The sequence below is a fragment of the Callionymus lyra genome, chromosome 6 (assembly GCF_982586985.1).
Source record: "Callionymus lyra chromosome 6, fCalLyr1.hap1.1, whole genome shotgun sequence".
Taxonomy (NCBI): Eukaryota; Metazoa; Chordata; class Actinopteri; order Syngnathiformes; family Callionymidae; genus Callionymus; species Callionymus lyra.
This window is the reverse complement of record NC_141823.1, coordinates 20752185-20779164: the sequence shown is the minus strand read 5'-3', so window position 1 is coordinate 20779164 and position 26980 is coordinate 20752185. Positions and strand designations below refer to the sequence as shown.

At 41.3% G+C, this 26980-nt stretch overlaps 1 protein-coding gene and 2 long non-coding RNA genes across 3 annotated transcripts; all 3 read right to left on the bottom strand.

Annotated features, from left to right (window-relative positions):
- Positions 1 to 4197: 4197 nt before the first annotated feature.
- On the bottom strand, positions 4198 to 4598 carry LOC148077510 (uncharacterized). Its single transcript, XR_015711411.1, has 3 exons — positions 4542 to 4598; positions 4401 to 4483; positions 4198 to 4310 (listed from the first exon to the last, which is right to left on the bottom strand). It is a non-coding gene; the product is annotated as an uncharacterized LOC148077510 (long non-coding RNA).
- Positions 4599 to 15550: 10952 nt separating this feature from the next.
- On the bottom strand, positions 15551 to 20726 carry LOC148077509 (carbonic anhydrase 4-like). Its single transcript, XM_087793222.1, has 8 exons — positions 20714 to 20726; positions 20573 to 20605; positions 17683 to 17850; positions 16409 to 16557; positions 16260 to 16337; positions 16101 to 16176; positions 15865 to 16028; positions 15551 to 15790 (listed from the first exon to the last, which is right to left on the bottom strand). Exons 1-8 carry the CDS (start codon positions 20724 to 20726, stop codon positions 15551 to 15553), a joined length of 921 nt encoding a protein of 306 aa, XP_087649348.1.
- A 1218-nt stretch (positions 20727 to 21944) lies between these two features.
- LOC148077508 (uncharacterized) lies at positions 21945 to 25400 on the bottom strand. The gene is made up of 4 exons (XR_015711427.1): positions 23385 to 25400; positions 23242 to 23304; positions 22988 to 23151; positions 21945 to 22909 (listed from the first exon to the last, which is right to left on the bottom strand). It is a non-coding gene; the product is annotated as an uncharacterized LOC148077508 (long non-coding RNA).
- Between the last annotated feature and the right edge of the window lie 1580 nt (positions 25401 to 26980).

The following is a 26980-nucleotide window of genomic DNA, read 5'->3' as shown; positions in this document are numbered from 1 at the left end:
TGTCAGAATCTACTCCCTTGTTTCCCTTGACTGCTTTTTAAGAGAAAGTGCTCTAGACTAGATTGTTATTTTTGGAAAATACTGTTTTGGACCTTGTTGACATCCTGTGGACATTCTGGTGTTATTGTGTTTATTAAATAGTTGTTTTTGTAACTTTTCCCCTGTCTGCAGTTTACTGTCTTCCGCTTGTGGGTAACCTTGTTAAGTTATTCATGACAATTGTATATCGATCTATATTGATTTTGAACAACCATCTAGTCGGTCACATAAAAATACTTTATTTGGCAGGCCAGATTTGCCCCCAAGTGTTTTCACAAAAAATCAAAAATGACTTAAGATCCAAGGTTTCAAACTTTTAAAGTGGCTTAAAACAATACCAGTGATGTTGTCCCTCACAGAGCAGCTAACCCAACCCAGTATTTGACACTGTTTTTGGACACTTTGTCATTCAAGTTCTAAATCCGCCTACAGAGTTTCATATGGGTTAAGTCCTTGGGGAGTGTTGTTGTTCCTTGTTGACAGAATTCAAAGGGTTGTAGTGTAAAGTCACTGGCTCCATGCTGACTGTTTATGTCATACTTTCTATTATTCCCTGTGAGCCATTATGACTAGTTCACACATATTAAACGAATAAGGGACTGTTGGACCCTCTTACGCAGCAAATATGTGATTGGTGAATTAGAATATAGTTTTTATGTATACTACTATAATTTTATTTTCAAATGTTCTGATACTTTAAATTATAGTAGTATACAACTTCTATAATACATCCATAGAAGTCATCGATTGGAATTCATTGATTTATAATCCCTCAAACCTAACATCAAATCTTACCTCTTTAATCAGTTACATGCTGTATTGAAAACAAGCACGTTTGAACCATAGTATTCCGTCATATCGTCCCATAAAGTACACGGATCTCTATGCAGGCGGCAAGTGATGAGGCGTTTGAGGGACCGTGCTCCAATTGATGAACAGTGAAAAGGGGTTGACTTCTTTAGATATGTCTTTATAACTCTTTAACTTTAAGTAACTTTGTCACATTATTTATGTGACTAATGAAGGACCTTCATATTATGTTATGTTACTACACTCATTTATTTTTCAAAGATTCCTCTTAATTCTCTAAATTCTATATTTTCATGCAATTGTTCATAAACATTTTTTAATTACTTATGAAAGACCTTCATATCATGTTACTACACTCATTACCTTTTCAATTCTTTTTTATCAATATTTACATGCAATTTTTCATAGACATTGTGTAATAACTTCTTAATTACATAATATATTTAGCTTCATTACATTTACTTTTATTATTCATAATAAATAAAGTTACTTTTAACATCCTGAATTCAAGTGTGTGTCATGTGCATTGAGAGTGTGTGAACTCTAAATGTTTTTCTGTTCCTACATTTCAAGAGTTTGGGGGTTTCATGATTAATCGCCATTAGTTGAGCTCAAAGTGACATGGCTCCCAACGTGAGTCATGAACATTTGAAAAGATATATGGTAGAACTCCATTAGAAAGGCATCTTTAAGATTATCTCTGCTCAGAAATCATTAGTCTGTGTGCTAACCATCACAGGTGTAAAGTAACAAACGCAGAAGATATGGCCGAGGTTTGACAAGAAGATGAAGCAGACAAGAAAACATGCAAAGATGAGAATAACATCTTTGTTTTAGTTAAGAGATGGAGTCAGATAGAGCAACACAACGCTATCCAGCTATGGGGTAATGGTCGTAAATCACTTGAAGGAGAGGAGGTGAATGAAAGGTAGACGAGTCTGAAGGTTCTAAGCCATTCTTTGGAAGAAAGTGGTCGGTGCACCAGACTTTGGCATTCTTGAATAATTTCTGCATTTCTGAATGATTTGAATATTTTTGAAAAATCTGCATTTTTGTTAAACTTTGTATCTTGTTTTTTGTGATTGTACTTAAAGGTCTTGCACGGCCTATTTTTCATAATCATTTTAAGTTTCACTCCTCCTTGGATCAAACGAGTGCGCAGGACTCAAGAGTGAAGCAGAGGACTGAGTTCAATACAACCCCATAAACCTCTTGTAGTCTTCTCTTTGTGTGCCCGAACCATCTTGGTTCAACCTCCCTGTCCCAAGCTTCTCCACACGAGCCGTCTTTTTGATATATCTTGTCCTCGTCTGAGTCTCTAAACATCCATCATGGCAGGTCTCGCTACTGTCCAATGAAGCTCTCCTCTTTCTTCAGCGGCTCCTCTTCAGTTTCAGATTACCCAAGGCATTTGTCAGAGAAACCAATATTATTCTATGTTTTCTTTGGCAAGAAACACATCATTTGTACAAGATACACTGTTATGTACATTTTCTGTAAATAAATGTAGAGGCTACTTACGTTAAGACACTTGACAAATCTTAACAAATGACCCCTAAAAAATGTCCTGTTGTGTTTTTGATTTTAAATGTTTTAAAGGGTTATCTATATAGTAAGCAAGATAAAGTGTCACCGTTACATAAATTGTAATTTGGAAAATGATATTTCACAGTAAATATAGTTTTTCAATGTATTTTAAAAACACTTCAACTCACGTTTGGATGGCCTTTAAAATGCCAAAAATGCTTATTCCCTCACTTAGCTTCTGCTTGGCTGAGATGCTGCTTGGCTGCTTCCCATGTGTTATGTCCTCCTGGGCTTAATAAATGAAGGAAAACAAGTGATCACTCGCCCTGGTCTTTGTAGGATCTGATCAGCGGGTTCTTGTGGTGGCACTAAACAGGTTTTATTTGCCCCGTTGTGAGACTGGATCTAGTAGAACTTAATGAATCTCTTGTCCAAAACCACAAACACGGCAAGCATGTACAACGCTTGCCTCAACATTTAAACATATTTGTCTTTTATTACTTAATTGGCCTAATTACATTTATACAGATAAGTTTGTGTTCTTGAGGGTGTCTGCATGTGTGGAAAATGAATCTTGGTATTGATCAAGGTAAGGAAGTGGACATGAGAGCATACATACTTACAAATGAAGAAATTATTTACATCCATCATTAGTTCCAGATATATATGGACGATATATGTAAATGAAACTTCAACGTCAAGCGGCTCTTGACTCAGCAACTGCTAACAGAACAGTAATCAACAGGAGTCCACTGCTGTTCAGACGCGTGGACGATCCCTTCAGGTCACAGCTGCACTTCTTGGGCTCTCTGGGTGCAGCTGGAGATTTCGTGGCCGTTTCAGTGCAATGGAGCCAATCGACAGCGGTTGATTTGGGAGTGACCACATCTTGAGACAGTCCGCTACTTTTCAGCACCCAGTACCGATTATCCTTGAAGAAGTATGCGTCTCCTGAAGGCAAGGGGAACAAACATGATCTACTATCTTGAAAAAAGAAAAACTTTAATTCACTTTATAAGACTGCAAAATGAGTTTCCTCATGTTGTGAGTGCTTTCATGAGTGGCATCTACTAAGATACTAAAGTCAAATATGTACATAAGTATGTGCCAACTCTAAAATGGTTCAACAATATCAACAATATAAATTGTTTCCTCGTCTTAATGTTGTTGACGGACATAAAAAGGCCCAGTCATTGGCAGATCACCACATAAAGGTAGACGTCTTCTTTTCCCGAAAACATGCCTGACAATAAACTACTACTATAAATGCCATAGTGCTGTAAAACATCCCAATAAATGTGATCTATCATGGATGTAGGTCAGGATTATAAACTTTTAGTACCTTCACCCCAGCTGATGATGTCATCCATATATGTGGGAACTCCCGTCCAAAGGCTGTTTTCTCGCGGGTAGCCGGCTTCTGGCGTCCGTGTGATCGGTGAATGTCTCCCTCTTTTGGCGTAAAAGAGAACCGCAAACTTTAATTTAGTAATCCATACAAGGCAAAATACTGAGCCCTCTCTCACAGTCGGCTACCAGGGCTTTATATATCTGAACCAAACTCTATTTTGCTGTCTTAAAAATGTATTTTGTGTCTTCTATACCGGAACTATTGGTTGGCTTGTGTTTGTCATGGCTCTCTCCTGCAGTTGTGTTAGAGATACAATATATCTTTTTATGAAGACAATAAAAACGTTTTTGAAGCGTGCAATACAATTTACAGTATGACTTTCATTTCAAGTCAAAGCAAGTCAAAGCATTTAACATTTCAATGGTGCAAAAGCAAACCAAAAAGATTCTGCTGTCACTTTTCCTCTCATACACAGCATCGATCTTGTTGATTCCAGCAGGGAGGCCGAACCAGAAGTTCTTGATAAGGGCCGGCTTCAGAGAGACCAAAGACCCGTTTCTTGCGGTTCTCCAGAAATGAACCCCTTATAAAAAACAACAGGGAGGCTAATGCGGTCATACTTGTCACAAGATTTCTGTTCACAACCCGGGGATTATTCAGAGTTTTAACGCACCTTTAAAAAAGAAGACCTCTCCCCTGATGTTGGCCACGGCGTCAAAGCCGCCCTGGCAACGTTCAGGGACTGTAGGTTCGGATCTGAGATTGAACATTTGCCTTTCAAGTACTACTCTCGTAGTGCATGTGTAGGACTCACCGTTGAGTGGGTTGTGCAGGAGGAGGGTTGGGCAGGCGAGGGAGGTCTGGAATTACACCGTTCCGCTTTTTATGCTTCATTCCTATCGACATAATAATGACATATGTGATGATGAAAAAACACTGGTTGAAGGTTGGATTTATTTTCTGTAGCCTACCCTGAGTGGACAATCATTTTCATAAAGGGCTTAACTATATAATGTCACTGTTGTGTGAGTTGATCAAGCCTAACCATTCCATAAATACATATGCAGTGGCTAGCCTATCAACAAATAATAATATACTCTATATATAACAATATTTTGGATTGCGGTAGTAAACCCACGCAAACACAGGAAAGACCTGCTACCCTGTCACGCTACCACATTTGTGCCGTATTGCCATTAATCATTTTAAACATAATTGTTTATAAAATGCAATTCTGATGTTCATTTTTAACGGCAAAATGATAAAAACCATATATATTTAAGTGAAGTACAGATTAATGAATAGACAAAGAGGAATAAAAATGAAAAAAAAACTTTCCCGAGGCTCCTCACCTCCATAGCTCCAGATCTCATGGTCGTCGAAGTGGGTATCACCCGACATAACGTCCCGTCCCGGAAAGAAGGCGTGTGCAAGTGTACCCCCCTGGCCGTCAAAAGGGTAGCTGTCATTATGGAGCAAGCTGCTAAAAGACACTCTGCTGTCCCCCCTTGTCGCTCTGGACGCTTTGTGACCCTGGTCTGGAAAAGTGCTATACAAATAAAAATGACTTACTTACTTACTTACATCAATAGATAAGTAAAGGGAAATACAGACCAAATATACAAAAATACATCATTCATAAGTTACCATCAAAGTATAGAAGTGAAAGTTAAGAAAGATACAATCATTTCATAGATTAATAAATTACACTGAGAATATTTAATGGAAATTTTAATAACATCTGAAATTCACTGCTTTGCATTAAAATCCAGCTATTCTTCAGGTCAAGTTGTGTTTAAGCTTGACAACCATTTACAAAAATCACAGAATATAATGGGTCCCTTTAGGAAATCGAACTACCCATCCCTGGATTAGACCCACAGAATGCAGGAGGGAAACAAACCTGTTCTACTCTGTGTCCCAATACAAATTATAAATTACAGAATTTGTTTAATAATTTAATCCTTAATCTCTTTTTAAGGGAGACGTGAGAAATTAAGACCTTGGCAGGGGTATGCACCAGCTCTCTATTCTCAGTTGTTTCTACTTTTCAAATTGCAAATTGAACATTTTAAAATGACAATGATTTAATTAAACGTGGTGATCTCCTTGAGCAAGTCAAAATAGTGACATATATTACCATGTAATTCTCAAACAACATCACACATTGTTAGCCGCCACAATTTAAAGAAATACATTTGTTAGGGTTTAGGCATTGGTTATGAGTGCGGCGACAAAGAAACGTCACTGCGCTGCCACAGTCATATTGGGCATTGAGTCATGACAGGAAACGTACCTCCATGTGAGGTCTGTCTTGTGCGCTTTTATAACACATATAGGCATAAAAATAACAAAAATAATAACATTAAAAAAACAACAACAATAATACATAACTTCTTAAAGTTCACTAAACACAACAGTTAAGGATTGTTACAATATAATAACCATAATTCAATTCAATTTTATTTAAAGTGTCTTATCATAACAAAGTTATCTCAAGACACTATACAGTTGAAATAAGACTACAGTTGATTAAGGAAAAATAGATCCCAGCAATTCAACAAAGAGCAAGAAAAAAAACACTGTACAGTGAGCTGTACAGTGAGCAATGGCGAGGAAAAACTTCCTTTTAGAAGGCAGAAACCTCGAGCGGAACCAGACTCATTGTTGACGGCCTGCCGCTTTGACCGGCTGGGAGGAAGGATGGGGGGGTAGACAGATGGGTAAGGAGAGGAGTGAGGGAGGATATAGTGAGAGAAAAGAGGAGAGTGTAGGAGGGTCCATGGGGGTGCTGGAGAGAACTCGGGATCTGATGACGTGGTGAAGATCCTGGATCAGCAGCAGCTCTGGAGGTGGATCCCTGGATCAGCAACAGCTCTGGAGATGGATCCCTGGATCAGCAGCAGCTCTGGAGGTGGATCCCTGGGGCTCCGGGAGAGAAATAAAAAGGTGTGGGTTTGGGACAAATGTATACAATACACAGGTATACAGACTCCGGTGACGGGTAAAGATATATAGAGGGGAGAGGGGGGGGGGGGGGTTGAAATAGCCAGGCCAGAGGGCACATACCTAGCACAGCAGATCCAGACACAGAGGCCCAAGCCGCGGCAGGAACCCGCGGGAGACCAGGACCCGGCAGGCGAGATAACCACCAGAGCCGACCCCGAACACCAGCGAGAAGGCGGACCACCACCGGGGGCGCGAGAGGGCAAGCACAGGCGAGGACGACCGAGGAAGCAGAGAGGGGGAGGCACCAGGCGCAGGCACCGGGGCAGAGGGGCAGCCAGAAGAACCAGTCAGGGGATAGGGCCCCGGGGCCAGGCCGGGCGACGGAGGACCCCCAGACCGTCAGGCTGCCACCAAGTCCATAGCAGGGGACCGAGTCAAGGAGATAGGGATCTACCACAGCAGCGGCAGCGGAGCCCCCCCTAATACCCTGCGGACACGGCCAGTAGCCGGGTCGAGTGCCACCGCATGAGCCCGGGGGAGCAATGGCCAGGCACCGGCCCAGGTCCCCCGGGTCACAGGGGGGCCACGGTTGTGCGGGCAGGGCGGGGGTAATGGGGCTGCAGCCGTCCGGGAACGGCCCCCAGTCTTTGAACTGTAGACCGTCCCCAACAGCCGCAGCCCACCTCCCCCATGAGGGAAGTTTGGGGGGCCAGCAGTATTCCATGGGCGGTCCACGGTCTCTAAGGTGCAGAGGCCCCGCCCATCACACATACTGACCCCCAGCCCCCGCCCCCACCCACCATGCAGCACCCAGGGGGACAGCAGCACTTGCATGGGCGGTACATGGTCACTACGGTAACATGTGTCCGCCCAATGCCTCCGCCGTCCCCCCAATGTGGCCCCGCCCAGTGTGGCCCCCCCCACCCGGGAAGCCCCCGAAAGACCGACCAACCCGGCCACGAACCCCCAGGACCAAGGGCGACAAACTCCCCGACCACGGCACATGCCACACAGGGCGGGTAGAGGACCACAGCCACCGCTGCAGCAGACACCCACCCCAAGACAGGCCCCCCACCACAGACCAGGCGAAGCCATCGGGGCCGGAAGGTCATCCAGAACACCCAGCCAGCCCCAGCCCCACCCCTAACGGTTCACCCGCCGACCCCGTCAGCGGGACCAGCAACCCCCCAGCCCCAGCACCGCCCCCAGCGCAACCCCCCATCCACCACCCCAGCCACCCCCGCCAGCACCAGCCCCCACGCACCATCAAAAACCCCCCGGAAGCGGGCCACCCCCCCGCTGGCACACGGGGCCATCGCGGCACCAGCGGTCACCACCACCAGGCCCAAGGCACCCACAGGCCCCACCCGCCGGACCCCCACACCCGAACCGGCCAAGCCAGAACGGCCCCGGCGAGAAAAGAAGGATATACAGAGCTCGGTGTCTAAAACTAAAACTAAAACTCCTCCAGCATTCTCAGCCTATAGCAACTAAGATAAACAGTTTTGTTAGTTATGACATAACAACAATAACAACAGCTAAAATCAACATGGTAATAACAATACTATTAAAAATAACAGTAATAATAATATTACAATAAGAATAAAAGTAATTATAATAATAATAATACTCACCACAGCGCGGCTGTACTGGTCAGGAATCGCTGATGAACTGGCTTCAAGGATCCAAATCATCCACAGCAGAAGACTCAAATCCATGAAAAAATGTTCAGAACTTTTAAACCGGCGTGTTGATAAATGTGGAATAAACGATATAAATAAATATTGTAGCGACTGGTGCATTATGGGTCCTCAAGTTCGGCACCATGAGTGAGAGGTGTGGGAGAATTAGTCTCTCTCACCATGTTTTACATGTTACTCACGCCTGTAGGGCTCTGTTAAATAAAAGGCACCTGTCTGTAGCAGTGTGGAAAAGACACCCTTGTACCTTTGCCTGACGCTCACTGAAGCTCGCTACATTGGTGCTAAGTGGGATTTCTCTTGAACAATGGACAGTGAAATCTACGAACTTGAGCGAGCAATTGAGCTAAATCTTGGGCTCCAGCGCCAACACCGCCCTCCACTGATGGAGATGAGAGCAACGCCAAAGATGACTACCGATCGCCCCCTGGTGGCTGGAGGAGCCCGGCTTCTAATGAAAGACAGACCTGATGGAGCAAGTGCCATACGGGAACATCGCCCTCTACTGGAAAAAGAGGAGCCGCCTGTGCACTTCTCCCTGGGGGTAGGGAGGACCTGGCCACCGGCGGATCGAAGGTTGGATCGGCATTCTCTACCACCAGAAGAGCGGGTTGGAGCAGAGGAGCCGCCTGCGCACTGCCCCCTGGGGGTAGGGAGGACCTGGCCACCGGCGGATCGAAGATTGGATCGGCATTCTCTACCACCAGAAGAGTGGGTTGGAGCAGAGGAGCAGCCTGGCAAGTGTCACCTGTTGGCGGAAAGAACAAGACTGCATGCAGATGATGGCCCGGACACAAGGATACAGGTGAGTACACCTCCACACAAGCCAACGGTTAAGCTGCCCAAGTACAATGGACTGGTACCACTTGCGCCATACCTGGCACAGGTGCAACTAACAATGCGGCATAATGGGTGGAGCAATGCTGAAGCTGTGACCCATTTGGCTCTGGCTTTGGAAGGAAAGGCGACACAAGTGCTTCTAGACCTAGCCCCAGTGGAAACCATTGACTTCCATAACCTGACCACCGCACTTCAGAGACGGTTTGGCCAGCCGTGTCATGCCGACCAGAGCAGAGAGCAGCTGACTAGTCGCCATCTACAAGAAGGGGAGAATTTGGGCACCTTCGCCGCTGACGTGCAGCAGTATGCCCGGCAAGGCTATCTGCATTTCAATGCTACATCCCAAGGAGAACTAGCACTCCACGCTTTTCTACGAGGGCTGGCACCAGAAAAACTACGACAGCATGTTCGTCTCTCCATGCCGGTGTCCCTAACCGAGGCACTGAGGGAAGCTGAACGAGCACAAGGGATCTTCGCTGCTCAACATACCTCATCAAGGGCTCCTGGTCCACGGGCGCAGGTCAGGATGTTGGACTATGATGAAGATGTTGAGGAGGTCCGCCTGTCCTCAGTGCCGCCACGATCCAGACGACGACCCCGTCCGACAGATCGATGCCTTCGGTGTGACCAGCTCGGCCACTTCGCAAGAGATTGCCCTGCTCCGACCCCTATTACCAGGGTGGTGGGAAACTGCAGTGGAGTGGCGCAATGAGGGACCGCCCATTCCAAAATCCACTTTCCCTCCAAGGCAGATGGACATTGGTTGGACGTTGTGGACATACACAAGGATTGTACCTGTACTGCCAACTGGATGGTCAGCCATGTCAAGCCTTGGTGGACACTGGGTCCACCATCTCTTTGGTCCGTCCAGGCACCCTCCTTGAGGCCAATAGCCGAGTTTCCGAAATGTGGGCCCCAACCAACACCAAATTGATGTCAGTAACTGAAGAAAAGTTTATTTCACCAAGTGGCCAGAGGCATACGCAGTACCAGATCAAAGTGCCATCACAACAGCAGAGAAGTTGGTGGACGAGATGTTCTCTCGGTTTGGAGTTCCTGACGAGCTCCACAGTGACCAGGGGCGAAACTTTGAGTCCCGGGTGTTCCAGGAGGTCTGCAGACGGCTGGGGGTGAGGAAGACAAGGACCACGCCGCTCCACCCACAGAGCGACGGTTTGGTGGAGCGATTTAATCGCACTCTTGCCACTCAGCTTGCTATCTTGACGAGTGAACATCAAAAGGACTGGGATCGTCACCTACCCCTGGTTCTGTGGTCATACCGATCTGCTGTGCAGGAATCCAGCCAATGCACTCCTGCTGCTCTGATGTTCGGGAGAGAGCTGCGGACACCAGTGGATTTGGTATTTGGTGCCCCGCCAGAACCTGAGATTCCTGGAGGAAAGGAGATGGATTACCTCCGCAGACTGAAGGACCGACTACAGGTGGTACACGACTACAGTCGGCAGTCTCAAGACAGTGCTGGCGCCCGGCAAAAGAGGACCTATGATACACGCTGTCGAGGGCGTGCCTTTGAGCCGGGAGACAAGGTGTGGGTTTACTGTCCGGTCCGCAAAAAGGGAGTTTCCCCTAAGCTCCGCAGTCACTGGCAAGGACCTGGTGAAGTAATTGACCGCTTGTCTGAAGTGGTGTATCGGGTGTGGCTGCCAAACAGAAGACGCATGGTGGTACTGCACCAGGACAGACTTTCTCCATACCGTCCCCTGAGTCCTTCCCCAGCCGGTTGTGATGTTCCTGAAGACGGCACCTTGAGCCCCATGGACCCTTACTCGCCATCTACACCTGTCGCACCTAGATGGCCTACCCGACAGCATCGGCGACCTGGGAGGTTTAGAGACTTTGTGCTAGATGTTGGGGTTGTCGGGGAAGACTGACCCCTCAGGTGGGGGCTATATAGCGACTGGTGCATTATGGGTCCTCAAGTTCGGCACCATGAGTGAGAGGTGTGGGAGAATTAGTCTCTCTCACCATGTTTTACATGTTACTCAAGCCTGTACGGCCTCTGTTAAATAAAAGGCACCTGTCATGCAATGCCTTCGAAGTAAAGTACATTCAGTTTGTTTTAGTTCAAATATTGAGGAGGGTAACTCAATGATTAAAAATATTCTCACCTCAATGAAGAAAGCAAGAACTGCAAATCCTTCAGAATGTTGAAAAGTTTCATCTAAATCACCGTTAAAGGACGACTTTGTGTGATAAATCTGCAGCTAAAACAAGCGAGAAAATGTTGTTGGTTTTTTCCACTTTTACAAGATAGTAGTTCGTTAATCATAAGTGTGCAATGATGTGCAAAAATATGTGATCCGTCATAGGGTTCAGAGAGACCACCACCTGAAATTTGGATGCCCGTATCTAAATACACTCCCACTGAAACATGAACAAGAGATATTTGTGTCATTATTCACTGCCAGATCAATGTAACCAAGAATACAAAAAAATAAGGGTTCAGTAAGAGACACTTCGAATAAGAAAGTAAACTGATATATTTACAATAATAGTACAGTGAAAATTAAATGACGTAATTTTCCTTACGGATGTTTTTAGTAAAAATGAAATAATAAAACTCACCTGTTATTCCTCCGTTCACCAGGTAATACGGAATTTTGTTACTGTCATACATGGTGAAGTTGAATTTGGTTAAGTTTACATCGTTCTTAGCCAGTGCAGTGTCAATATTGATGGGGGACTGACGAGAGCCATTGCAAAAATCTGGAAACAATGTAGGCCATGTAGGAGGATCTGTAACAGAAATGAGAGCTTTAGTGCAGGAGGATCAGCAGTACTGGTTGAAGCTCTGAGAAGCGAGAGGGTACTTACCACACCGCAACAATCTGTTAGTCAGAAAAGAAAATGGAATGATCACCATTTAAAAAAGTATTGCAACTACTGTTTTCAATTCCCTAAAGTCCTCTTTTAAAATGTATTATAATGCATTTCCACACTTGAGAAAACACAAATGTGTTCAGAGAGATTCTAGAGGTAAATAAAGACAGTACTTGTGTTGAAAAAAGATTTTTTTTTTTAATCTATTTATGATCTCTCTCTCTCTAGGCTAATTGTCCAGAAAGATGCCAGGGTTAAATTAAGAAAGTCCTTAATTATTTAAAACCACCAAGTATTGTATTGTGCAAAACATCCAAATCATGGATCTCTGTATTACAAACTTACTTTGGCCAGAGACACTGGCGATGATGGTGCACAGAGCAAGTGAAGTGACAATCACATTCATCTGTAAATATACGTAATTAAAATTAAAAGGTAAAAATGTAGCCAGTTCAGATATGGAAAAAAACCAAACATTTATATATATATACTGTATATGTTACCTATCTTACCTTCGACGCTGCCTTGTGAGGTCTACCTCGAGATGGATTTCTCCTCTTTTATTCTCTCTGTTTTCCCAGAAACCTTTTCACGTTTGGAATAGTTAAGTTAAACCCTCAAGGATTTGCTTAATGAAAAATACATCAAAATGCAGTAAAATGTGATTCATATCTTGTGTTCTGACAAGATGTCACTGAAAAGACAATTATTTTAAGTAAGGAATTTCTGGCAAGAAAACTGGCTTATTTTAAGTATACCTGTAGACTTTGTAGAATGTTCAATGTCACAATAGATAATAATCTCTATTTATATAGCGCTTTGACAGCCATTCACACATACTGATGGGAGTAGGGTGCACACATGTGCCAAGTCTGCCATCAGGAGCAATCAGGGTAAAGTGTTCAGGGACACAATGGCTCATCTGGAGCTGTGATTGAACCTGCAACCTTTTGGACTGCAGGCAACCACTCTACCATCTGAGCTATACCGCCCCATAAGCCGAATTTCTCGATACAGACAGCCAGCACAGAGACATGAAAACACATCTGTTTTCGGCATATGATACGGTCAGCTCCCTGGGCCCAAGTAATAGGAAACGAATATAGAATATAAAAAAAAATGTAATCTTTAATGTTGGCTGAGGTTTGCCAAGATCATATTTTCTGCCACAGACAATACAGTTAATACAATACCCCAAATATTGCTTGATGATCTTTTAGGCAGCATATATCAGACAAAGCACTATCGCTTACTGACTTCTAGGATCACCCCTTCCTGTAACGAAGCTGTGGTTTGGATTGTTTTAAAAACACAATAAACATGAGCAAAGATTTGGATTGTGATGTTACAGTACCTCAGATTATTTACATTACATGTTTTCATTCCACTGATGGAAAAATTTGGAACAACTGTACTAATTGGCAACAACAATTCTTGCAGCAATTCAGCGGCAGAAAAATTAGCAATAAGCCAACTCTCCCACATCCTTCCTTGACTTGGTGACTCTTTCAAATAAAAATGTCTTAAGATTTTTCTTGAAGGAGTCAGTAGATCCATCAAACACAGAGGGAGAGGAAGATCGTTCCAAAGCTTAGAAGCAACAGCCTGGAAGGATTTCTCTCCTCTGGTCCGATAGTGTGTGCGCGGAACCTTCAGTGGATTCTGATCCACAGAACTCATAGCCCGAGCTGGGGTGTAAGGCTGGATCAGATCACTGATGTAAGGAGGAGCCTGACCTAAATATCTCTGAAAGTAAGAACCAGAATTTTTTAATTGATCTTGAAAGAAACTGGCAGCCAGTGAAGAGTTTTAAGGATCAGGGAAATGTGAGTTCTTCTGCTAGAGCCGGTCAGAATCCTCGCTGCCCAGTTTTGTATTAACTGCAGGCGAGACAGCTCCTTCTTTTTAGACACGAAAATAAACAATACAATAGTCTAAACGAGAAGACAAAAACGCAAGGATTATAAATTAAAGATTGTGTATCTTGTTTGTAAAATCCTATGAATATTATAATTATTATTATTTGTTAAGTTATTTGTAGTTTTACTTCTGTTTAACTGAAATAATAAGTTGAAAAACATATTTACTTGAAGGAAACCTTTCCACGTATGGAAGTTAGCCCCCTCAAGGCTTTGAAAACATGGTTGGTGTCTTTGAGTGACGCTTGATTAATATCTTGAGTTCTGAAAACATCAAAGTTCTGTGATTAAAAAGACAAATTCTTTTTTTCTCTAAGGCAAATAATTACGAACAAAACTGGTTAATTTCAAGTGCACCTATAGACTAGATGGTACTATCCAAATGAAAGAATGTTGTTTGGTAGCTAGAGAAGTAATGACTTATTCAGCTGTGCTTCCGAACACTGATATTAAGCAACATGTTCAACATCACACAATGTTCGAGCAGGATATTTGTGTAATTATACATTATCATAGATGATTTATACCAAGATTGAGGAAGCCATAGTTTTAAGTAAGTACGTTTTAGGGAAAATGATTAAAGAAGGAAAATAATAGTTCAGAGTGTTCAAGACATCCAACCATCTATAATCCAAGGTCAAGTCTGGTAGAATGCTGAGTTGTTACCAGGCCAGAGTGATTGACTAAGTGATTTGTTTTTGTTTACACGGCTGAGCGACGGAGTGTGTGGCAGCAGGACGACTACAAGAGGATGGAAGTAGGAGCCTTTGAGTGTATTAACAAAATGAATGTATGTCATTGAAAGTATTTCAAAGAAATGTAAATACTGAAATGTAAAATTCTTTAATAGACCTTGTAATTTCAATGCTGGTCTGGCAACTTTGGTCATTGTCTAAGCATTTGTACACGTGGCATGGAGAGTGTAGGTTTTGGTCAAACTTCCTTTTAATGACGACACGACAGTACGAACGTGTTTGGCAATACGTTCAAAGCTTCTATCTCGTATTTTTTTTAAACCAAAATATAACTTTTTGGCATGAATGCCAAGTGTCGCGTCTAGATGCAAACAGAGACCACTCCTCACCTAGCTAACACCATCCCTAAGAGTATCTCATTTGAAGAAGCAGTATGGTGGCCTTTATAATGATGAGTAGAAAAGAAGGTATTAATGCATATATTGTGCTAGATTTATTTATTGAGGAATAAAAGTTGTACTATCAGACAGAGTGCATCATGACAGGTATGTCAAAATAGGAATCCATGACATGTGAAATGATTTATTACACTCACTCTAAGTTACAAGAGAAAAACGTTAGCAGGTTAAAGATGAAGACAGCAGTATTTAAAACAAATATCTTAAAAAAAAACAATGTTTTTACATTACATTTACATTGGTTATACTAAAATCATTTTTTAAATATGCTTGTAGTTAATAAATGTTATCTCTATGTATCCTGCGACCTTGTAAAGAAAAAACCATACAGTACAGTTATCCTCCTTTTTTTGAAAGTAAGAGTTTTTGTTTCTAGTCTTAAATTCACCATAACCTTTAGTCAGGCATATTTCTCTTTCTTCTACTGTTTCTGTCGAGCCCATAGCTGGACCAAAAATAGAGTCACCAAGCCAAGGAAGGATGTTGGAACCACATTACTGCTACTGCTGCTACTGCTGCTGCTGCTGTTGCTGTTGCTGCTGATGATGATTCTGCTTTCTGGCTGTGTGACGTCCTGATTTGGTTGAGTATTTCTAAAGGTGTTTACCATGCGGTTTACTCTTTTGTCACCAAAGAACAAAGTACTTCCAAATGTGTCGATCTGTGGAATGACAAAGGATAGATGAATGACAAATTTTCTAAGGCACTTCTACATCACAATCCAAATCCACTCACCAAAGCTCTGCTTATTTTGATTGGTTCCTTAAACACAGTCCAAACCACATTTTCTTTACAGTTAGGTTTGGTCACAGAGCCCAGGTAGCGATAATACTTTGTCCGATCCACGCTGCCCAACAGATCATCAAGCGATATTGGGGTGTTTATTGTAACTTTCCCATCTGTCGAAGAAAATATCTTCTCAGCAAACAAAAGCCACCATTAAAGATTCACTTTTTTGAAAGTCTCCTTACTAGTTTCAATATTGGTAAGGTAGGAAGCTAAGGTCCTCCAGCCCTCTGATGCTTCTGTTTCCTCAGCCGGCAGTGCCTTCAAAGTAAAGTGCATTTCAGGGATTTTTTTTATTAGGAATATTTTATTTTTGACAATTTAATATTTAAAAGTATTCTCACCTCGATGAAGAAAGCTAGAACTGCCAATGCTTCACTGTCAGCACTGGATCCCTTTGCCCTCTTGTGGTAAATTTGCAACTAACAAAAAAGCAAAATGTTGGTTTGTTTTACTAGATAATAGTGTTATTGCTAAAAAGTGTGCTATGAACCTCCATTGGGTAACGTTTTCCATCTACAGTGTGTTCAGAACCAGGAGTTGTGGTTCCATTTCCCCAGTGCAATCGAAGATTTGTTGCGTCATAGGCTACAGGGAGACCACCTCCTGAAATTTGTACGCCTCCGTCTAAAAACGCTCTCACTAAAACAAGAAAAATAGATATGTGTCATTATTCAGCTTTAGATCAAGATCACCAAGATTATGAAAACAACTTAAGGTTCAATAAAGACATTAAATTATTCTTCAAATTCTTTCCAATATCGACACCATGGACGTGCGGTCAGGGTAGGACTGCCTCACCTCTCAATGTGCAATCCATCCCAAACTGCATTGATACATGCAATTGACACGCACTGGTTGCCGTATCTCTGAATGTCGCCAATATAATCCTCAATGATCATTTTATTTGCCTTGGTTTTCCACAGTATGGCTGAAGTCTTTAACCATTAAAGTGTAAGGTTTGTAGGGGTCTTGTTTTGTTTCACTGATTTGGAAATATATACGCAGTAAAAAGGTAAAGTTGGAGGCACACTTTTACAACAAAGTAACAGAGGTTTTTGTGGTGAAGGAAAGGAACATGGACTTTATTTACAGATAAAGGTAAGACCAGAAATAGTTTTAATATCAAGATGGGGTCAAATGATACAGAGAGACAACCTCTCAAATTTGGACAACTTGGTTTAAAAACACTATCACTGAAACATTAAAAAAAAGAAGAGATATTTGTGTCATTATTCAGCTCTAGATCAAGGTCACCAAGGTTATGAAAACAACGTAAGGTTCAATTAAGACACTGAATAAGTCTAAAATTCTATTCAATATTGACACCAGGGCGTGCCGTCGGGGTAGGCAGTGCCTCACCTCCCATTGAGCAATCCAGCACAAACTGCGTTGAAACATGCAATTGACATGCACTGGTTGCCGTATCTCTGAATGTCGCCAATATAATGATCACAGATACTTTCATTTGCCTTGCTTTTACACAGTCTTTCTGAAGTCTTTAACCATTACAGTTTAATGTTTGTAGGGGTCCCACTTTCACTGAAAAATGAACAAGAGATTCTTGTATAATTGTTTACGTCAACGTAATTTTCTTTATTTCACCGTCAATGTTTTTTTGTAACATTGACGGTGAAATAAAGACACTACAAATGAGTCTTTAAATCATTTCCAATAATAATTATACATTAAAAATGAAGTGATGTAATTGTTCTTAAAAATGTTTATTGGTAAGAATCAAATTGCATTTTCAGTAGTTGAACTCACCAAATTTTCCAGTGTTTTTAATGTGCGTCAATTTGTTACTGTCATACATGGTGAAGTTGAATTCGGTCAAGTTTACGTCGTTCTTAACCAGTGCAGTGTCAATATTGATGGGGGACTGACGAGAGCCACTACAAAAATCTGGATACAATGTAGGCCATGTAGGAGGATCTGTAACAGAAATGAGAGCTTTAGTGGAGGAGGATCAGCAGTACTGGCTGAAGCTCTGAGAAGCGAAATGGTACTTACCACAAGTATCGGAATGGTAGCACCAATCTGTAAGCCAGAAAGTGTAGAGTAAGTAAAGTATGTAAAGTAAGAAATGTGGAAATTAATGTTTTCAATCCCCTAAAGTCCTCTTTTAAAATGTAATATAATGCATTTACACACTTGAGAAAACACAAATGTGGCATTAGAATAATAGTTCAGAGAGATTCTAGAGGTAAATAAAGACAGTAGTTGGGTTGGAAAAAAGAGCATAAAATATATATTTTGATAATGCAGAACATCCAAATCATGGATCTTTATATTAAAAACGTACTTAATTGGCCAGAGACACTGGCGATGATGGTGCACAGAGCAAGTGAAGCGAGAATCACATTCATCTGTAATCAAATAAAAAATGAAAAGTTAAAATAGAAACAAGTTCAGCCATTCATTGAAACCATTAGCTTGAAAGTAAAGTAAAGGTTATTTTTAAAACGCCTTTTTAGAGCAGGGTCAAAAAAACGCTTTAACAAACAAAAATAATATACAGCTTAAATACATGCTTTAAAAGATCAAGACACGTAAGACAAACAAAGGAGTCCTAATGAAAATAATGAATGAAGGGTATAGGCGCCGACGAGGACAATTCTGAGTTTTGGGGAAGGAGTGGAGTGAAAGTAATATCATGACATTCTATTCTATGTTAAACTTTGTATCCTTTTTCTTTGTTATTTGTCTTATGTTCTTGTCTTTATCGTTCGACTTAGATTGTGTCATCTTGTTCTTTCTTTTTATTTTTATGAATAATCGTCTGTATTGCAGTGTCTAATTGAAAAAAAAATTCCCGAACGAGACCTCCTTAGGGATCAATAAACTTCTACCTAACCTAACCTAACCTAAAATTAAGTAAAAACCTGCACAAAAAAAAATTCTTAAAATGTTTCTTGAAGGAGTCAGTAGATCATCAAACACAGAGCGAGAGGAAGATCGTTCCAAAGCTTAGGAGCAACAGTCTGAAAGGATTTCTCTCCTCTGGTCCTGAACAGTGTGCGAGGAACCATCAGTAGATTATGATCGACAGACATCACAGCCTGAGCTGGGTCGTAAGGCTGGATCAGATCACTGATGTAAGGAGGAGCCTGACCTAAATATGTCTGAAAGTAAGAACCAGAATTTTTTAATTGATCCTGAAAGAAACTGGAAGCCAGTGAATAGTTTTAAGGATCAGGGAAATGTGAGTTCTTCTACTACAGGTAGAGCCGATCAGAATTCTCGTTGCAGAGTTTTGTATTAACTGCAGGCGAAACAGCTCCTTCTTTTTTAGACACGAAAATATAATCATACAATAGCCCGAACGAAAAGAGACAAACGCATGGATTATAAGATAAAGATTGTGTATCTTGTTTGTAAAATCCTACAAATATGACATGAGCTTCAAAAAAACGAAGAAGAATTTGTTACATTATTTCTAGTAGTACTGTTGTTTAACTGAAATAAAAAAATTAAATACATATTATTGTGTGTTTGCAATTTGTTCCAGGGTAAAATGAGACATCTTACCTTCAACGCTGCGTTTCTGACGTCTGGCATGGGATGGATTTCTACTCTTTTATACTCTCTGTTGTCCTGGAAACCTTTTCATGTATGGAATAGTTAAGTTAGTGCCCTCAAGGATTTGCTTAATGAAAACATGGTAAGTGGGGTTGTCTTTAGCCTTGGAGTGACGTTTGATTCATATCTTGAGTTCTGTGATTGAAAAGACAATTAGTTCTTTTATCTCTAAAGCAAGGACTTTCTAACAAAACTGGCTAATTTTAAGTGCACCTGTAGACTTTGTAGAATGTTCAACATCATGCATTGTTCATGACTCGCAAAACGTCTTTGAAATAATAGATGACGCTGATGAAGGTTAGGTCCCAGATTAAAGAACAGCCAGGTTCTTTCACCACAACAGACTACATACACAGACTCCATGACTAGGAATGACCAAAATTAATTTAATTCAATTTCAAATAGTCAACAAATTCAATTAGATAAGTATAGACTTAAGACTCAGTTAAAATTGACCAACTGTGTTTACATAAGGATATAATTCCAACCTATAAACCTCATGGTTTCACTTCATGAAACAACATTAAAAATCTATTCTGAGAACCTCCTACTCATGATGTTTTTAAGCCCTTTAGAATAAGCCCACTCACACAAGTGTTGTCTTAAAACAACCTATGTGATGGTCTATTATGAATTGTCAATCTTCCACTTGAAATTAAGCAGAAAAGCTTAGTGTCTGTGTGATGGTCAAAACACCAGGTTCTTTGTATGGTAATTCTGTACCATTCAAACTATTCAGTCCTGTTCACTGTTTCTGTTCATAATTTTCTTGGCCTGAATTTCACAGCACAGCCAGCACAGGGACATAATCACACACCAGTTATTTGGATAGTGATAATTTCAGCTCCTTGAACCCAGATGTTCAATTATTGGAAAGGAATCTGAGACCATGGTCTTCAGCTAGAAAAGCTTTGTAAGAAGACTTTAAAATAGTTGAATCTTCAATGTTGGCTGCTGTTTGCTGAGATCATGTTTTCTGCCACAGATAATACAGTTAATACACTTCCCAAAATAATGCTGGATTATCTTTTAGGCAGCATATATGCAACACGTCCTCACACCCGAGGCGTCATACCGTCCGACGCCGTGCAGTTCCCCCCTGGCGCCCCTAAGGTGACACAAAAACGTCGGTTTTAGCCAACACGGGTCACCCAGTAATATACAGAGCACTCCCCGACATCGGATTCAAACGACCTGGGTAACATTTGACCCTAACTCGTCGTTGCCATGGTAACGTGACGTGTCGCTGTTGTCATTTGGCTACTGTAATTCTAAAACTATGAAGTGCACTTGAAAAGTTTAATGTCAACACTGCGATTCTACCCCCGATTGTGGTTAACGACCTCGAACCACTTTGAAGTCGTACACGACGACCATAATGTTGACATTGTTTTATGAATGAGTAAAATAAAGTCTGGATGTGCTATTTCGCTTGATCCTCTTTATAATCCGGTGCTCTTTTCTATGAAAATAGAATATTTCATTGTATTTTATGGATTCTGTTGTTGGAAACACTTGGTCGTGCCCGTCAAGGTGGTAGGTACAAGACTGAAGAGTCTTTTTCAATAGATTTTACACTTCAAATAATCGGAATCAAACGACTTCATTAATACAATGTTTTCCAGGTTCTGTTGACTTTCGGACAAAGAGGATTCGACATTGTTATGGCAGTAAGGAGACGGCAGGAAGTGAAAGATTCTTGAGAAGGAGATGAACTAAGACTGGAAGTCCCTGTCAAGTCGTTGTGATTCCCTGAAAGAGTGGTCTCGCATGGCAGTGTCACAGCAAGGTAAGAGTTTATTTAGCAAGTGAAGAACAGAACTAGTCCAAGTACAGCTGATCATTCTTATTGTCTTATTCTTTTAAGATGCACCATGGGTTTGACTGGTGAGGCTTTGAAGGATCTTCAGAGCATTTTAGGAGCAGGAGCAAGTCCGCATGATGTCACTTGAACCATGACTCGGACCAGAAACTACTACACACAAGTCTTCGCTGAGGATGAGACCATCAACGTCGTGCAGATTCACTCAGATGGTTACTCGTGACATTTGTGATGATCTGTGAACAATTGTTTGATATGAAACCTGTAATAAAGCACACTTTGATATCATTTTGAATAACGTCCCATAGTATTCATCATCAGTGCAGGTAATGTGTTGTGAAAATGACTATTGGTGATTTAAAAGTTGTAAAAAGGTCTCTGTTTACCCTAGTTTGAGATCGACATAGAGTTCAACATGAACAACATTCAGGCAAAGCAGACACCATATGTTAATGAATCATGAATGAATGAATGCTTTATTTCGAACATGTTACATAAGAAAGTAAACTTAAGACAAACAAACAAAAACAATGACATTAGTCAAACAATAATTATAGTCAAAACAATAACATTAACCCAACATGTCCAAAGTAAGAAGGATGAAGCATAAGCTTGTCTATACCTACCCCTTCACTACTCAATTATTAACCATCAACACCCAAAGTACATAAACAAAATACAAACATAAACAAACAAACATTCAGCAAAACATAGTGGAGATATTTAAGACAAATAGAGATAAACCACTGCTTTCTTGAAATCACCACACTTACAATAACTTTCATAATTTTGTCATTCCATGTGATATGGGTAAGCAGTAAAAATTGATTTAATTTATCAGTAATCATCATTGTTTAAAATAGCAACTGAAGAGCTATTTGTAAATTACACTCAAACTATGAAATAGAAGACAGCACGTCTAAAAGCTTTGTGAGACCCACAGTACATGTTTGAACTTTAAAATATACATATTTATGTTATTTATAGGTGACTCAAGACTGCTGTTATACTATCAGAAAACTACACACACCAACATGATTTATTTGTTTGTAGTTGATTGATGTTGCTATGAACTTCCTGTGCCCCATGGTATCATGGGAAACTTGGAGAATTCTGGACTTTGAAGCTCTATAAATCGACCATTGTTAATTTAAATGATCTGAAACTTTTAGAGGTTCTTCATGTTCCATTTGTACACATATGTTTTCAAGGGCGTTTTTCTAGGTGCTTCCTGAAAACACGTTTTTGGCCCCAGTTCATTCCCAGCAGCCCCTGGGGGTCTAAAAGTGAGCATGATAGTTCACACTAGCCTCAATATCAAGCCTCTTTTAATTATTGATTAGCTGTAGGCAGTACATGTTATTGATTACTAACGTATGCTTATGTATCTACTAATGCAATACATGTTATTGATTACTAACGTATGATTATAGATGTAATTATTCCAATAGTAGTTGATGGTCTCATCCTCAGCGAAGACTTGTGTGTAGTAGTTTCTGGTCCGAGTCATGGTTCGAGTGACGTCCTTCTGACTTGCTCCTGCTCCTAAAATGATCCTTCAAAGCCTCACCAGTCAAGCCCATGGTGCATCTTAAAAGAATAATACAATAAGAATGATCAGCTGTACTTGGACTGGTTCTGTTCTTCAATTGCTAAATAAACTCTTACCTTGCTGTGACGCTGCCATGCGAGGCAACTCTTTCAGGGAATCACAACGACTGGACAGAGACTTCCAGAGGTGGTTCATCTCTTTCTCAAGAATCTTTCACTTCCTGCCGTCTCCTTACTGCCATAACAATGTCGAATCCTCTTTGTCCGAAAGTCAACAGAACCTGGAAAACATTGTATTAATGAAGTCGTTTGATTCCGATCATTTGAAGTGTAAAATCTATTAAAAAAAGACTCTTCAGTCTGGTACCTACCACCTTGACGGGCAAGACCAAGTTTTTCCAACAACAGAACCCAGAAAACCTTGTCAGTGCGTCCTGCCACAGAAATGTATTTATCATTATTACCAAACATGACTATTTTAATGAGCAAAGTGTGTATGATGTAACCATCTCACCTGCTTTTGACATGTGTTGACCCATTCCACCTCCGATGGTTAGTCCAGCACCTGATGCAGCACTCCATCTCACCTAGAAAAGAACATAGAATTGCATTTTAGATTATTTCCATGATGGGATGTGCTGTAGGTTTACAAGTTTGTGTTCACTATGCTTACAAATATTACTTACTCACTTACTTCACATTTGAAATCATTTGGCAGGAACCACAGAGAGAAAGGTTTCATGTCAAGGTCACTTCCATGCAAAAACAAAACAAAAACACACTAGTGCTCCCTTTTAAATATAATAAATAAATAAATACAAGCAAGTATACTTGATCATTCAGAGATAAGCTCTCCATGTTTCCTTCATCCATTGTTTTATGGTGTTTCCATCTGGTTTACCTCTTTATGCTGGAATTTAAAATACTTTTCATTATTATTTTATATATATTCTTTCATTTAAAGAAAACTACAACAGATCAAATCCCTCATCCAAAAGGGTTAAAATAAACTTATACTTATATACTTAAATACGATAAATATGTTATCTGTACTAATATGCGGAAGTGATAAATGAAATCAATATCTTGAATATTAATAAAATAAATCGCCTACCATGACCTACCAATATAGCCAACTTTTTATTGGAATATAAATATATTTTCTTCCTTTCAAAATACCAAACAAAATACGTGTGTGAGTTACATTATAGTTTAAAAAGCATAATTACATGCAATGAAACATTATTTCTGAGTCAACTTAAAGCAAAAATTATATCTTACCTCAATAGACTAGTGATGCGCACCTGGTTCCGTCAAGTTACTGCACAAACGTGAGGACAAAATGCTATAGATCTTTGTCAACAAGTGTGACGTCAACACTCGGAGGTTTGGAGGAAGTTGCGTGTTTGGAGGAAGTTTGAAAACTTTTTACCTGACGTTGAAACTACAGAACTGAACTCTGTCTTTATACAATCACATCTACAATGACGCTTTTAAACAAACAAGCACAATATCTAATTTAATTCCTGTGGTGTGACGGGTCTACATTCCGTGCACGATCATGTCTGAGCTGTGTAAAAAAACAAGGTCAAATACAGATTAAATGCGCATTTTTCAAGTTAAATAAACAAGGAACATTTATTAGGAACTGGATCATTACTTTTTTACCGATTTATGGTCGTCGTGTACGACCTCAAAGTGGTTCGAGGGGGGTAGAATCGCACTGTTGACATTAAACATTTCAAGTGCGCTTCATAGTTTTAGAATTACGGAAGCCAAATGACAACAGCGACACGTCACGTCACGTTACCATGGCAACAATGAGTTAGGCAACGCGTCAAATGTAACCCAGGTCGTTTGAATCCGATGTCGGGGAGTACTCTGTATATTACTGGGTGACCTGTGTAGGCTAAAACCGACGTTTTTGACCCCCCTGTAACGTCACCCTAGTGCCGCCTGGGGGCATTGCACAGCTCCTTAAAAAAAACTCTTCACTGGCTGCCAGTTTCTTTCAGGATCAATTTAAAAATTCTGGTTCTTACTTTCAGAGATATTCATGGTCAGGCTCCTCCTTACATCAGTGATCTGATCCAGCCTTACACCCCAGCTCGGGCTCTGAGGTCTGTGGAGCAGAATCTACTGATGGTTCCTCGCACACGGTTCAGGACCAGAGGAGAGAAATCCTTCCAGGCTGTTGCTCCTAAGCTTTGGTAGGATCTTCCTCTCGCTCTGTGTTTGATGGATCTAATGACTTCTTCAAGAAACATCTTAAGACAATTTTATTTGTGTAGGCTTTTTTTTCCTTAATTTTATGTTAGGTATAACTTTATTGATCCCTTAGGAGGTCTCCTTCGGGAAATTGTTTTTTTTACAATTAGACACAGCAATACAGACGATTATTCATAAAAATAAAAATAAGAACAAGAACAAAGAGAAATAAAAAAAAAGAACAAGATGACACGATCTAAGTCGAAAGATAAAGACAAGAACATAAGACAAATAACAAAGACAAAGGATACAAAGTTTAACATAGAATAGAATGTCATGATATTACGTTCACTCCACTCCTCCCCCAAAACGCCACCACATACTGGTAGAACATGCACAGGAGCTTCCTGCAGATGTTAAATTATCGGAGCCTCCTCAGAAAGTACAGTCTACTCTGGACTTTCTTATACACACGGTCTGTGTTGCAGGACCAGTCCAGTTTAATGTCCAGCCACTCACCGAGGTACTTATAGCTGTGAACTATCTCCATCTCGTCACCTCTGATGGACACTGGACATGGCTTTGTCCTGGACCTCCCAAAGTCCAAGACCAGCTCCTTGGTCTTTGAGGTGTTCAGCTACAATTGGTTCCTCTCACTCTAGTCCACAAAGTCACGTATCAGATTTCTGTACTCGTCTTCGCTGTTGTCCCTGATGCATCCAAAAATGGCAGTGTCGTCAGCATACTTCTGGACGAGACTCAGCTCTGAGTTGTAGCAGAAGTCTGGAGTATAAATGGTGAAGAGGAGAGGGGCCAGTACTGTCCCCTGAGGTGCTTCTGTACTGCACACCCCAGTATCAGACGTGATGTCCTTCAGCCTGACATACTGTGGCTGATCAGAAAGATAGTCCAAAATCAAGGAGACTACTTATTTTATCCAGGTGGGAGTAGGTCCGATGCAGGAGGTGAAGGATGGCATTTTCTACACCAACTGCTGGCCATTAGGCAAACTGCAGGGGGTCTTGTGCATGCTGGACTTGTGGCCTGTGATGTTTGAGGACTAGCCGCTCCAGTGTCTTCATCAGCTGCGAATTCAGTGCCTCCGATCAGCTCTCTCGGCCGGATCTTTTTCAGGACTGGAAGTCTTCCACAGGGTTGGTACTTTCCCCAGCCGTAGAATGAGGTTGAAGACATGTTGGAGCGGCTCAGCTAGTTCAGGAGCGCAGGTCTTTAGAAGTCGAGCAGGCACCTTGTCAGGACCAGCAGCCTACCCTGGACGAATCCTCCGAACTACGTCGTGTACCTGGAGTTAGGTGAAGCTGGGAAGTGGTTGTATGGAGCTGAGGGCGGCACAAGAAGATGGGGCAGGTCCAGAAGCGGGCAGCAGTGAGGGTGATGTGGCCCGTTCCAACATGTTGAGAAAGTTGTTGAGACCTTTTGCCTCCTCCACTGTGTCCACTGCAGTCAGTCTTCGCTTCACCTCCTACTGTGCTGACCTCATGGCGTCCCTGTCTCTACTCCTGAAAGCCACCTTCTTCCTGTTAAATACATCCTTGACCTCCTTTGTTACCCACGGTTTATTATTAGGGTAACAGCGGACAGTCTTAGCAGGGGCGACAAGTCTAAGCAGAAATTTAAATAATCCGTTAGACAGACCTGGTGGAAAGTAGGCAGAGTAGAGTCTAGGTTGGCATGATTGAAATCTCCAGAAATGATGATGAATCAGGATGTTGATTCTGAAGTCTAGCTGTCATTGTTTGGATTATCAAATTATAAGTGTACTGTATGGTTTTTTTTTTTATAAGGTCGCAGGATACATAGGGATAACATTTATTAACTACGAGCATATTTTTAAAATGATTTTAGTATAACCAATGTAAAAATAAAAATAAAAAAGTTTTT

What these genes read in the sequence shown, in the direction of transcription:
- LOC148077509 (XM_087793222.1), bottom strand. An exon ending in GAACTGCACGGCGTCGGACG is followed by an intron (nt 17,851 to 20,572) that starts GTATGACGCCTC and finishes TTTCTGTTACAG; the next exon opens with ATCCTCCTACATGGCCTACA. An exon ending in CCTTACCAATATTGAAACTA is followed by an intron (nt 16,029 to 16,100) that starts GTAAGGAGACTT and finishes TTTCTTCGACAG; the next exon opens with ATGGGAAAGTTACAATAAAC.